We start from the raw sequence: 14,645 nt of genomic DNA, 5'->3' as shown, positions 1-14,645 counted from the left end.
ACCTGACATCAACCCCACAAATATTACCACACTTGCCACCGAACCAGGGCAAGTGGGGAAAAGCACCAGAATTGGCACATCTGATAGGCCTTTTATGGGGTGGCTACGGGCTGCTATTTTTAGGTTGGGGAGTGCCAATTTCCATGGCCCCTTCCTAATCTGAGAATACCAGCCCCCAGCTGTCTGCTTCAGCTTAGCTGGTTGTCAAAAATGGAGGGGGATCCTATGCCATTTAAATAAACGGACCCCTTTAATTTTGATCAGCCAAGATAACACTGACAGCTGAGGCCTGCAGCTGTAGGTTTTTTCCTGCACTGGTTAGTTAAAACAGAGGGGACCCCACACAATTTTTATTTATTGCAAAGGCGCCCGCTTATTTGCTATCAGCAAGACCGAGGATACGATGATCAGTAGTACTACTATCATCATCTGATGCCCGTGACTGGCGGTAACCTTTTTTCGCCCAGTCACAGCTGGTGGCTCACACACTGTCATTTGCACGACAATGTGAGAACTGCAGCACTCTGACCAGTGGTAACAAACTAACCACCGATTAGTGCCAGTGTTTCTCAAGCGGTCATGTAGATGACAGCGCAGAAAACACCGGATAATCAGGACCCCATTCATTTGAATGTGGCCAGGTTCACGGACAGTTCTGGTACCTGAACCGAACTTTTTAAAAATGTTCAGCTGAACCCGCAAGAACTCGACAATCCACAGGCTCACCCATCATAAATCTTGACTTTTGAATTTTGGCAAGTCACTTTTACATTCCATTTATTGTTCCTGAATTAGACACTGAACTTTTCTCTAGTAAGTACAATTTCTCTGACAGTTTTTATCTTCATGAGTTACCATATTATGTAGTTTTACGTAAACCTACAGTCATGGCCAAAAGTATTAGCACTCTAGAAATTGTTCCAGTAAATGAAGTACCATATGTCTCCCAGAAAATTATTGCAACTGCACATGTTTTGTTATATACGTTTATTTCGTTTGTATTGGAGCAACACAAAAAAGAGGCAAATTGGACATAATTTCACACCACTCCAAAAATGGGCAGAACAAAATTGTTGGCACCCTCAACTTACTATTTGGTTGCACACCCCTTGGAATAAATAACTGCAATCAATCCTTGAACTAACACCATATTTGACTGTAGGTAGTGTTCTTTTCCTTGTAGGCCTTATTTCATTTTCAGTAACAGTAGAATGATGGGTGTTATGAATGAGTCACCGAGGAGGAAAAACAAACAAGCTAAGCCACAGAAAACCAGAGGGGTTGGTAACTAAGCAGATTGCAGACCCCTGATCCTATCCACACAACTAGCAGTAGCCGTGGAGCGTACCTACGATGATCCTAGACGCCTCGTCACAGCCGGAGGACTAAATAAGCCTAAAGCAAGAAAAGGGGAAATCTAAACTGCCCCAGAGAAGACCCCAAAGCAATAGACAGCCCCCAAACATGTATTGTCGGTGAGACAAGATAGAAAGGCTGAGCAAACGATGGGGCCCACACTAACTAGAAAGGAAAAAAAGATGCTGTCTGCAATCACACACAAAACCCTGCCAAAAAATGTCCAACACTTTCTGATAACAAAAACCTTGAAGTCGCTAGACTTCAATTCCCTATATCAGCACTCTGGTCTTTTTTGCTCGGTCTTCAGAATATACCAATCTGAACAGGGACAAAAAGCAAACTGGCATAAACAGACATAAGAATGGAAATTCAGCACAGCCCCAGCAGGGGCTGGCTGACCACAAAAACTGAGTAAACCAGACCAAATCTCATGAGAAAAAATAGAGCACACTTAGCTTGAGAAAGCAGGAATAGAACTGGAAACCAGAACCTCAGGGCAGGAAAAAATCATCAGCACAAAATTAGGGAGTCGGCTGTCTTAAATCCCAGTCAGAGACTCCTGATGTCCAATCAGTCCTCCTCAGGTGGCAGGTCTCTGCTATTTAGATCAGCTTCATTACCTGCTGTTACCACCAGAGGGAGCCCGGATGGAGAACTCACGATTCCTCTGTCAACACAGCCAGCTCCACCACCCTCACCAGAAGCCAGAGGTAAACCAGAAAATGAGTTCACAACAGATGGGCTTTAGCAAAAGTTCTATCTTGGTCTCATTTGTCCACAAGAGGCTTTCCTAGAAAGATTTTGGATTACTCATGTACATTTTGGCAAACTGCAGTCTAGCTTTGTCACGGGGAGCAATGGGAAAACAGGAGATAAGGAACCTGGGCCCCTGAACTACCCCTCAGGCTAGGGGTGCCCTGTCTTTCCTTAACTCAAGGGTACCCTTGATGGTAGGGAGGCCTGAGTCACCAACCTGTCCCTATCTCCTGGCCAGCTCTGAGCTAATCCCCACCCCAGGAGGTGAACTGTAAGAGAAACCACAGATAAAGACTGACAGGGATAAAGAAAACTGAACCACAACGCAAACTGTCAGGACGACGCAATATGTGTGTAAGGGAAAACGCAATACAAATAGGCAAATGAACAAACCACAAAGTATACTTCACTAGTCTCCAAATTAAGATGTGACTCTACAGCTACTCCAAAACAGGACGGCATGCAAGAGGCACTCAAATGCTATAGTCTGCATCCAGGAATGTTCTGAGCCATACTTAAAAGGGAAAAAGTGTTCCCAGCAGCCTCAGCCACTAATCAAAAAGTTAACTCCTGCCAAGCCGAACATCGGTGAACAAACCGACGCTCAAACTCAGGATGAGCAACAGGAAGGTCTAAAGGTACCATTACACTTAAAGATGCACCAGGGATCCCGACAACAATACAACCTTGTCAGGATCGCTGGTGCATTGCTACATGATCGCTGGTGAGCTGCCAAACAGGCAGCTTCACCAGCGATCAGCACCAACGAGGAAGCTGGTATCTAAGGTAAATATTGGGTTATGAAGCGACTAAGTGACGCGCGCCGCTTAGTAACCCAATATTTACCTTAGATACTAGCTCCCAGCGCCTGCTTAGAGCGCTGGGAGCCTCGCTGATCGTTGGCTCCCGCTGCCAACATGCAGCGATGCGCGCTGGCCAGGGGGAGAGCAACGATCAAAAATTGGCCCAGGACGATCCTGCAGTGATACCCGGCAGGGGGCCGGTCGCTGATGTATGTCACACACAGCGATATCGTTGGCGAGATCGCTGTGGCGTCACAAAATCAGCGACCTCGCTGTGTGTGACAGGGCCTTAAGACTGCACAACACGCTCCCCAGTGTGAACAGTCAGAAGCAAGCATGACACTTTTTTTTTTTTTTTTTTTTTTTTGTCTGTCAGCAGTGGGGTCCTCCTAGGTCTCCTGACATTGTGTTTAATTATATTCAAATGTCGACGGATAGTTCATGCTGACACTGATGCACCCTGAGCCTGCAGGACAGCTTGAATTTCTTTGGAACTTGATTGGGGCCGCTTATCCACCATTCAGACTATTCTGCGTTGCAAGCATTCATCAATTTTTCTCTGCTGTCCACTTCCAGTGTGTTTAGTTGCAGTGCCGTGGGTTGTAAACTTCTTGATTTATGTTGCACAGTATGGACAAATGAACATCAAGATCTCTGGAGAGTGCTGATATTTTTCAACAATTTTGGCTCTCAAGTCCTCAGACAGTTCTCTTTTTCCCCCTTCTGTTCTCTATACTTAGTGTGGCACAAACCATCACACAATGCAAAGATTGAATCAACTTCTCCCCTTTTTATCTGGTTTCTGGTATGATTTTCATATTTGCCACACCTTGTACTTGCCACAGGTGAGTTTGAATGAACATCACGTGCTTGAAACAAAGTTGTTTACCCACAATTCTGAAAAGGTGCAAAAAATTTTGTCCTGCTAATTTTGTGGTTTTGTGTGAAATTTATATCAAATTTGCCTTTTTTTTTTTTTTTTTTTTTTTTTTTTTTTTTTTCTCTTCTGTTTTTGTATTGTTCCAGTACACACAAAGGGAATAAACATGTGTAACTGCAATAATTTTCTGAGAAATATTTCATTTTCTGGAATAACTTGAAGGGTGCCAACACTTTCAGCCATGACTTTATTCAAATGTAATCTTAATTATTTTAAATTATAATCAGCCTGGCACTTTAGCCTTTTGAGCTTTTTTCCTGGTGAAAAGTTATCATTGTTCAGTCTCCTTTTTATTTGTTTTTAATCATTCATGTATTGAACTAATAAAGATTGAGATATAATAATTTTTTTTTATTTTTTTTTTTTTTTACACAAGTGGTCAAAACCCCTTGTTTAATGATAGAAAAACCCACAATGGTGACAGAAATAACTTGAATCTGACAAAAGTGATAATAACTTAAGAAATCTATGATAATGAACAAATGAAAGTCAGACACTGCTTTTCAACCATGCTTCCACAGAATTAAAAAAAAAAAAAAAAAAAAAAAAACATGCAATAGGTCTGGACAGAATTGATGGTTCCCTTAACTTCATATTTTGTTGCACAACCTTTTGAGGCAATCAAACGATTCCTGTAACTATCAACGAGACTTCTGCACCTCTCGACAGGTATTTTGGCCCACTCTTCAAGAGCAAACTGCTCCAGTTGTCTCGTTTTTGAAGGTTGCCTTTTCCAGATGGCACGTTTCAGCTCTTTCCAAAAAATGCTCAATAGAATTTAGGTCAGGGCTCATAGACTGCCACTTCAAAATAGTCTTATGTTTTCCTCTTAGCCATTCTTTGGGTGTTTTTAGCTGTGTGTTTTGGGTCATTATCCTGTTGCAACACCCATGACCTGTGACTGAGACCAAGCTTTCTGGCACATTACTCTTTAGAATCCCTTGATATTCTTGAGACTTCATTGTTTCCTGCACAGATTCTAGACACCCTGTGCCAGATGCAGCAAAGCAGCCCCAGAACATAACAGCGCCTCCTCCATGTTTCACAGTAGGGACAGTGTTTTCTTGAAAAGCTTCATTTTTCCATCTGTGAACCTAGATCTGATGCGCCTTGCCAAAAAGTTCCATTTTTGTCTCATCTGGTCATAGGACATTCTCCCAGAAGCTTTGTGGCTTGTCAACATGTAGTTTGGCAAATTCCAGTCTGGCTATTTTGTGGTGTGTTTTTTTTTTTTTTTTTTTTTATTCTGTGGAAGCATGGTTGAAAAGCAATGTCTGACTTTCATTTGTTCATTATTTTACTTTTGTCTGATTCAAGTTATTTCTGTGACCATTGTGGGTGTTTCTGTCATTAAATGGAAAATGCCAACAATTTTGACCACGTGTGTGTGTGTATGGGCTATAGTTTGTTTTGTTTTGGTTTTTTTTTTTGGTTGTGTTGCATATAAACCATATAGGCTAGTCTATAGACAGATATGTAGAAAAGTCAAATATTCATTAAGTTCACCCTACTCGGCAAAATTAATGGCTTCTGCTCTATACCATTCTAATTTTGCTCACTCAGTCACTAATTCATTTATGTAAATTGTCATGAAAGGAGTCTCAAAGACAACTGTGGAGGCATGGGGGTCAGTGGGTGCTCTTGTCCGCTGTCCTGGCAGTCTTTACCACTGAATGTCCTCTCTCTCTCTCTCTCTCTCTCTCTCTCTCTCTCTCTCTCTCTCTCTCTCTCTCTCTCTCTCTCTCTCTCTCTCTCTCTCTCTCTCTCTCTCTCTTCTCCCCCCCCCCCCCCCTCCTGTGGGCAGAACACTACTCAGACAACACAGGGTGAGGGTAAAACGATGTGACAAATTTATTGTACAGCTAACACACAATAGCATATAGAATAGTCCCAGCAAATACCTGAGATGGTGCAAATTATAGAGTCTCACCCTTCCGCTGACTTGCCGGGATTAGAGATGCTTCCAGTGCCGCATACCCCCACCAGTGGCGCCCCACACAGCAAGGAGCTAAGGACAAGTTTAGGAAGCTAACAGAGCAGTGAGGTATGTGGCCAGGTGACCTGACTGTCCCAACATGGATTCTCTAAACGTCTTTGATGGTTCAGTGAGGCAGCTCTATTTCTTCAGTTGGAGTGATGATGCCATGACTTCTGTAATGTAGACTCCATGAACACAGGAAGAACCTCCTCTTTATAGGTGACAACTTCTCATTCAGTCATTCTACCACAGGCTTGTGGGAAGGTGGCAGGAGGCCATCCCTCGCTGCTGGAATGTTCAAACAACATGCATAGATTGTCCTTAATATGTTGACCCATTGGTGTTCTTCAATATGAACAAACATTGTGCCTTTGTTTCCCAAAGATAGCAGAATACTTGGACTGCTCAAAAAGAAACACTAATTTTAAAAAAATTCCTTTATTCTCAATTTGTTAAAAAATCTCAAAGTATTAGAACCAAAGGCACCTTAGATGCTATACACTCCATTATAATCCAGCCTATACAAATGTTTCTCACAACACTCGGTAGTGAGTATTAATCCGACTATCCCTGTGGGGCCCTGTGACTGACCCCTACCTAACAGCGGAGGTTGGCACCCTCTTGGAATGCAAATGGCGCCCCCGCTCCACGGTGGCTGTCCCTACTCACCCTATTGAAATCCTATCAAACGGATAACAAAAGTAAACCAATAACCAGATTGTCTAATATAATATTAATAGGGCAATCCCGATGGGACACCTGCAACCAGGCGCTAGATATCGATATCGCTATAAGAATGTTACATGTGCCCAATGTTTTCTTCGTGGGGTTGTATGTATTGGACCTTAGTGTCATGAGGGTGTCAAGTCCCACTGGAAGCCCTGGAGCTAGACGGTCACATCGGGTAATAAAACGCAGGTCTTCTTTAGAGATGGTGTGATTAGTGTCCCATATCAAATGGATTTAGTTTTCTGATGCTGAGGTAGTTAACGACCCTTTATATGCTGGTCAGAAACATGCAAGTCCATTTTAGCTGCTTCTGATCTTATTACGTCTTACTATAAATACTTGTCAGACCTTGTCCCTGCCGGTGAAAAATTCATCTTCCTGTGCTACAGCTAAGTGGTTGGAGAAGAGATGTTGTAGTAATGTTCTGTGGTTTGCTGTAGTGTGTGTGTGTGTGTGTGTGTGTGTTTATCTCCTGGTCCTTGTTTCCATTTAGTTTATACCTCCCTGTCCCTATCCTCCTCACTATTGTTGGTTAGTGCTTTTGTATGATAAAGATTTTCTGTTATCCCTGCTTTGTCTGTGTCTTGTTTATCTTTCATTTTTCTCCCATGCCTCACGGGGTGGGGGCGGGAAAAGATCAGGGTTTAACAGGAGCATAGTATGGTCAGAGACATGGGCCTCTCCATCTTCAAGAGTATCCCCGGGACAGGGATAATTAGAGTCCGAGTTCCAGAAACCGTGTGAGGCCCCATTCCATACCGAAGACTGCCACAGTGTGACACTTAGATGAAGAAAGAAGGCCCACAGCTGTTTGGACAGTCTTCAGAGACATTTAGGGACATCTTTTGGCTTCATATTAGCTGTAATGTTAGTAGGTTAGCTACTGTCGAAAATCTGAACCACTGCTTCAAATTCTTTACATTAGAAAACAAGGTCATCTTAAAGGGGACACCTATTCCAATCCACTGTACTAAAGTTCAACTTTACATCGTCCCCTTAAGAATGTTATTTTATTAAATTGTCAGTTCTTCTAAAATGAATTGATAGACTGAAGATCTTCTGTCTGTTACTATCATACACGTTTAATGGTTAGTTGTCTGCACGTAGATATATTACTACACACTATCAATTACCAAGACTTGCACAACAACACACCTTTTACTTACAATCAAAAATGCTATAATTGGACCATTGTGCACTATTATTAATATACCGTTCCAAAGTAATTAATTACAATTATGCCAACGGGAGTTTCGATTAATACGTTTATAGAATAAAAGCTAAAAACATCGGGTGAGGTTTCACAATGTCAGCTGCCTGGAAACATTCTACGTATAAAGTTAGGATTAATTTTATTTCATGTTACTGTTATGGGCAATTCTAATTATTTGGAGGCCACCTATTTCAGGCATATTATATAGCTTTATTTACCCTCCCCCAGGTGTATTTACTGATTCCACTTTGTGTCACCACTGCCAAGGAATTTTTGCAAACTTTGCATTAGAACTAGTTTGACGGGGCTAACGGTGGGTTTCTGTAAATTCACTGCTTATTTCAGGTCCCCCCCAGCAAAAAAAATTGTCATTCAATAACACCGATACAGAGACTTGGAATAGTAACTGGTTGCCAATACACAGCACAATCTAGAAAACTACCAAGTACCCTAGATGTCCACCTGCCCCCTGATGAAGGATTAAAAGATCCAAAATGCGCGTCGGGGTGGGTGTCTGGTATGTGCCCCTGTATCTCCCGCCACGCTGAGGTAATTTACATATGTTGGTATTAACTCTTTGTTGCACTGATGGGTACTGGGGCACTATTATGTTAGCACAATAGACTTATTCATGGACTAATTTTGTCCACTGCCCCCTATTACCATGCATGTACCTGTAATCTCCTGTGGCATATTAATTTGATTTGTTTTTTTGATTGCTTATTAATGATACATATGAGACTTGGGTTACTACCTTCTCCAGCACCCCTTGCTTCTTACATCCATGCAAGATGCGGATCTGTTGCGCTTCATTGTCCACTATTTTCCCTGTAATATTTGTCCATTAAATACATTTTGTAATTTTATAGTATTTTGGACTGCTTGGTCATGTTTTGAGGTTCCCTCATGTTTCTTGGCTTGCTTTGCGACTGTCCTATATATCATGGTTATTTGATCAGCTGATTTTCTAGGATGTTACCCTGGTATTCACCAATGTGTGGATTTTGCTCATTAGCAGTATAATTTACAAGTACCCTAGATGTCCATCAACTAAAGATGAGTGAATAAATTCCAGCAGCAGCAGGGTCAGTATTCCCTGGCTGTTGAATGGGAACTCGGGAAAACAGCCCTCTACGTATCTGCATCCATTGGTCATCTTTAAATCAGTCAGGTTGGTGTGACATCACATGTACATCATGCTGCAATGTTGATGTCACACCAAGCTGACTAATCAAAAGAGGAGTCTTGAATGCTATTGGGTAGACGGTGGTTTTTAGGGCTCCCATCCAGCAGGCACGGAATTAATGACCTACCAGATGGACCAAGGTCCTGTCAATGCATCAGCTCATTTCTACCATCAACACAATAAAGGTTCTGATTCGGCTAAAATCATTCTTCATGACTAAGGCCTCGTTTAGAAACCTGATTTCGCGCATGAGTGCTATTTTTGAGTTTTAACGGATAGCACTCGTACCTGTGATAGTCTATGGGGCCATTCACATGTCCATCATTTTCTGCGAACCAAGTGGTCCTCCGTGCAAAATCGCTGAGTGATGTCTGACTTTGATCCAAGTGTAGGAACAGAATCAGCAATTGAAGTCTATGAAAAAAAAATTGGACCGCATTTGGATGACCTCCAAGCATGGTACGATTTTCACAGACTAACATCGGAGAAGGTGGAGAAACTTTTTTTTTTCTCCACTTGAGAGAAAAACTGATAACACTCAGACTAGACTCTTGATTAAACTCTAATCAAAATCAGTCCATTTTTCTTGTATGTGAGAGAAACGGACATCTGAACAAAGGCCTAAGACAGAACAAAAATAAGATTGATGGTGTCTTCACATCAATTCAAACAGTGCAAATTGCACTTTGGCATTTTTCTTCAATTGTTTGGTCAGTGGCTTGAAAGTTTAAAACTCATTTAAAAGCAAAAAAAATTGGTGTGAATTACATTTGTCAAAAAAAACCTGCAAAAAATGTGCACAAAAGCATAATGGGAAAAAAAGAGCAATGCTGTGCAGAAGTAAGGTCCATTTCAAATCAACATGTTCAAGGTTCTATTTGTTCACTTATATTATGGACTCAAGTCCGTATTTGACTCCAGGACCTAAAGATCTGAACTCATGGCTTCATAAATACTGTTGAGGCTGTTAGTTTGGTTTCCTAGACCCGCAATTCATTTTTGCATCCATAAAAAGGCGCGTAAATGCGTCCGTAGTTTTCCCTCAATTGTCTCCATTGCTCCTTAAGCACCAAGCCATTTGGGATGAACTTGTAAGGACTGATGATTAAATGTTGGACTCTTTGGATACTACAGGCTTTAATATACTGTATCTTAAAGAGTTTTCCAAAACTTTCACACTGATGAGCTATCCTTAGGATAGGCTACCAATGTGTCTGATCGATCAGGGTTTGAAACCCGCCCCACCCTTCCTCGACGATTAGCTGTTCTGGGTGTTGGCGGCTTCCAGCCGGAAATGCTCGATCGTGGAGGTGATCTTTCTTCTGATAGTGGACATGGCAGGGAACTGCCCTTCCACCTCCTAATCAAATCAATAGGAGGCGGATGAGCATTACCTTGCCGCGGCCACTATCAGAAGACTGCCAGCTCCAGCAATTGAGCATTTCCGACAGGCAGCCGCCGAGACCTGCTGATTGGCACGGGTATTGGGTGACTGACCCCGAACAATCGGAAATTGATGACCTATCCTAAGGATAGATCATGAAAGTAGTGGACAACTTTAAGTCAATAATATTTGATAAAACCATACATCAGAGGCGACACGGTGTTCATTAACCACTCACTTAGCGCTCATGCAGATGTCCGTACAACATGGTCCAAGCATACGATTCGTAAACAGATAAATCCTAATTTGGGTACGTTGCATTACTTTACAACGTTTTTAGCGTTTTTTTGGAGAGTTGCTGCAAAAGAAAATCATTGAGAACGGGTCTTGTGAACATGGCCTAATATAGGTCTGTGTAAGCTACAAGCAAAATTGACCATTTTATTTTGGCTAGAGGTTTGTTATAATTAAATTCCCCCCCATTACAAACCTTTATGGCATAGTCAGCCGGCAGCACCATAGTCAGTGGAGAAGTGGCGGCTGTGCATATGCAGCCAGGTCTTCATGTTAGACATGATGCAACAGGACCCCATTCTCGGGAGTAAATATGGATCCCAGTGGTAGTGCGTCTAGTAAATATTATCCACAGAATAGGTCCGAGATGTGTTTAACTTTTTCAATATAATTATATACAGTATACTTGTATAATGAGACGCCTCTAAACCACAGTGCAGGCTATGGCAAACAATACATAACACGGTGAGGTCTGGTAATATACCGAGGCCAATTTACACGTCTAGGTTCAGAGAAAAGTCACCTTGATGCTATAGTACTGCGAGAACAGGTAAGTGATTGGAAAAAGGCTTCCAGAATAACTTTAAAAAAAATAAATAAATAAAAATTACTCGCCATGACAGACATATGTCTCCATCTGGAAAATGAAGCAACAACCTCAGCTGGTTTAATTAGTGTCTAATTGCCTGCATAGTTAATTACTGTATGCAGAACATCCTCCTCATTTATTGTCCATTAAAAATGTGTCTAAGCTGATAAATGTGACTAAAATGTACGAAGAATGACAGCCATCATACTAATGAACGGGGGAATCGGATCATACATGCTACCCATAATAACTGAGAATTGGCCTCCAGAGCTCAATAAAAGGAGTCGCTACCAGAGTGAGACATGTAATGACTGACACTTTTCTCTCCAGCTCACTCCGTGCAGCATAAGTGAACTTAGTCGTGGTGTGGCGTTACAGCACGTGCATGGGTTCGTTTAATAAAAACTAACCTGTTCACAATATTCTCCTGACATTTTATGGTCTGACCGCATGTGAGGATGAAAGTACACCGTCTTTTTATGCAAAATCTAAATATTAACCCTTGTTACTAATATTTCCTTTATTTTAGTAATTCGTGCAAAAGTGTTTGGAGAAAAGACAATTCCCTCCCCAGATTATTTTGGCACTACGATCCAGTATGAGATCAAAATGATCAAGGTATTGAATGCTTCTTTTGTATGACTATTATTAACACTTACATTACTATGTCACTGGCCTCTAAGTTCTATTGCTAATGACAACCCATTTAGATGGGTCAATAATCGGAAAATCTAGGGAAACATTTTTCCTGATTGTCAGCCTGTTTAAACAGGCTGACAAACGCTCTACGAACAAGCATATTGATTGTCGGATGCGATGATTTTTAAACTGGATAAAAAAAAAAAATTGTTAACCTACATTCACCCATCCATGTGAATTTTACCATCAGTGAGAGACAGACCATTTTTTTTTCTCAGGTGTCACTCTAGTTGCTGTGTGTGTGTGTGTGTTGTGTGTGTGTGTGTGTGTGTGTGTATATATATATATATATATATATATATATATATATATATATATATATATATATATATATATATAATTTTTTTTTTTTTTTTTTTTTTTTACTGAAAGGATGTGTTTGGTCTCAAAGCCATTAAAAAAAAAAAACCCCCTGGAAAAGCAAAGGATCCGTAAGATATGGAAGTCTTCTGATTTCCATCCATGTAACTCTATGGATTGATGTGCTGAGAAAAAAACCTGACAGCACAGGCATTTTACAAGGATGTTTGAATGTAGACTTATCGTACATGTAGATACATCGTACTGTGCAAGAAAAATGGTAATCTAGGCGCACAGAACAATCGTTAATACAATCTTTCTGTGCGCATACAATATCATTTAACGGTTGTTCTGAGCGCATAGAATTGCGTTTGGCTAGCCTAAATGACTGCTGATTGACTTGCATCAACGACCATGATTGTGCTGTGTAAACCAGGCATTATTCTTAAAAGTAACATTGAAAAACCCCCTCAAATGCAAGTTTGGAGAGAGCATTATGCCACATTCAAGGTCAGTCACTGCCAATCCCTGACAGTGGCCTTTAAAGGGCTTGATCACCGATGCGCTCATGTACAGGCTCCAGTTGCCCCCGTGATATGATCATGGGTGACCAAGGCACCTAGGGGCCTGCTGAAAGACCCCATTGCTGCCACATTACTTCTCCTATAAGTCCACCAAATGGTTCTGTTCCATAGGAATTAGAGCTTACAATAAAATTGATTTAATGACAGGTTCAAGTCCCCTAAAGGGACTAAAAATCTAAAGTAAAAAAAAGATTTTTTTTAAACATTACAAAAAAATAAAGACGAAAAAAAAAAAGCTTAAATCACTTTCCTTTCTCAAGTTTAAAAATAAAGAAAAATGTTTATTTCATATTGTCAGGTCTGTAGAAATCTATCAAGACCTAAAATTATATAAATCATATATTCAAAGCTGTAAAAAAAACTATCCAGATCTGAAATTTTTGGGGTGCCACAATTCTCCCAAACAATAAAATAAATCTAAACATATGTACCCCAAAATGGTATCAATAAAAATGGTTCAGTTTTCAGAAATGAACCAGTTACACTAATTTTACATTAAATAACACACAAATCTATATTTATAGATGTTCAAAGGAGTCGAGAACGTGACAGATATTAATTTTGTGTACACCCCAGCTGAATCTGCTGCCTGCGGAAAAACGTTGGAGCAAAAGGAATATCTCCTGACAGGTAAGATGTCATATAAAGATGCGGTATTTTTTTTTTTTTTTCCCCTTCTCTACTAACATCATTGTAAGGCTATGTACCCAAGTTGCAGAAATGCTGCTGAAATTTCTGCAACTCCCGCCACGGGTAAAACGCATGCGAATTCGCATACGTTTTTCCCCGAAGAACAAGCGTTTTGCAAGCGTATTATGCTTGCGCATTCCAAGCACTTTCAAGCATCGCTTGGAAATGTTGACAAGTTGGTCACACTTGTCAAGCATAGTGCTTGACAAGTGTGACCAACTTTTTACTATTGATGCTGCCTATGCGGCATCAGTAATAAAAGATGGGATGTTAAAATTAATAATAAAAAATTAAAAAAAAAAATAGTGATATTCTCACCTTCCGACGGCCGCCGGAGCCTTTCCGCCTGTCCGCCACGCTCCCAGCATCTTTCGGTCCCAGTAATGCTTGCGCGACATCATGGGGATCGCCCCTGAAAGCATTCCTGAGTCCTAGTTCACAGCTTTAAACAATTTTTTCAGAGTTTCATGCCATTTATACTGGTGCAACAAAAAACACTAAAACGGATTTTGTTTGGAAATATGTAAAGGAACATCCTTTCCAGGTTAATGACTTGTATATAAGGCAAAATAATTAACCAAAAACCAAAATGTTCATCCCCCACTTGGGCTATGTTCAGAAACAGCGTTTTTCAACTTTAACATTGCTTTCCAACCAATACTAATGCATTCACTGTAATGTCATGTAACCTTTAACAACCCTAGCTGGCCATGTGTTGTGTGACACATAAGGAGACACATCTTGTTTCATTTCTGAAGGAGGGACTGTTAAAAGTCACAGAGCCTATTTTTACAGGGGCATCAGGCAGCATTAATCTGCTTAAAGGGCCATTATTAAACAGTGGGTCTCCTAAACTGTTATAGCCTATGCAGTAAGTGGATAGGCTGTCAAGAATTACGACGCACCTCAATACCCATTTCACGAGATGTCAAGGAGGGCTTCCCTAAAAAATGTTGCCTTTACTGCAAGGTCTGCCCTGCTACCAAGTCATATGCACCCCAATAACGTCAATCCCCCCCCCCTTGGAAGATACATGGAGGAGGGCCTCTTAACAAAAAATGTCCCATTAAAAAAAGAGCGGGTCTCCTAGACTTGTAATGCCCATACACTAAGTGTGTTGGCTGGCAAACATGTTCCCCTG

At 41.0% G+C, this 14,645-nt stretch overlaps 2 protein-coding genes across 3 annotated transcripts in view; one reads left to right on the top strand and one right to left on the bottom strand.

Moving 5' to 3' along the window:
- The window catches only part of SYN2 (synapsin II), a 434,838-nt gene that overhangs the window by 213,004 nt on the left and 207,189 nt on the right, over window positions 1–14,645 (bottom strand). The window lies entirely within an intron of this gene.
- TIMP4 (TIMP metallopeptidase inhibitor 4) overlaps window positions 1–14,645 on the top strand; it is a 41,630-nt gene that overhangs the window by 17,702 nt on the left and 9,283 nt on the right. Inside the window, exons 2-3 of the mRNA XM_073574252.1 lie at window positions 11,761–11,849; window positions 13,339–13,444. Of these exons, the coding sequence (XP_073430353.1) occupies window positions 11,761–11,849; window positions 13,339–13,444 (195 nt within the window). The remainder of the gene's footprint in view (window positions 1–11,760; window positions 11,850–13,338; window positions 13,445–14,645) is intronic.

The sequence above is a fragment of the Dendrobates tinctorius genome, unplaced genomic scaffold, assembly GCF_039654945.1.
Source record: "Dendrobates tinctorius isolate UK_male_01 unplaced genomic scaffold, ASM3965494v1 ptg000038l, whole genome shotgun sequence".
Classification (NCBI taxonomy): Eukaryota; Metazoa; Chordata; class Amphibia; order Anura; family Dendrobatidae; genus Dendrobates; species Dendrobates tinctorius.
Note: the sequence above shows the minus strand (reverse complement) of the source record. Positions and strands in the feature narration are given on the sequence as shown.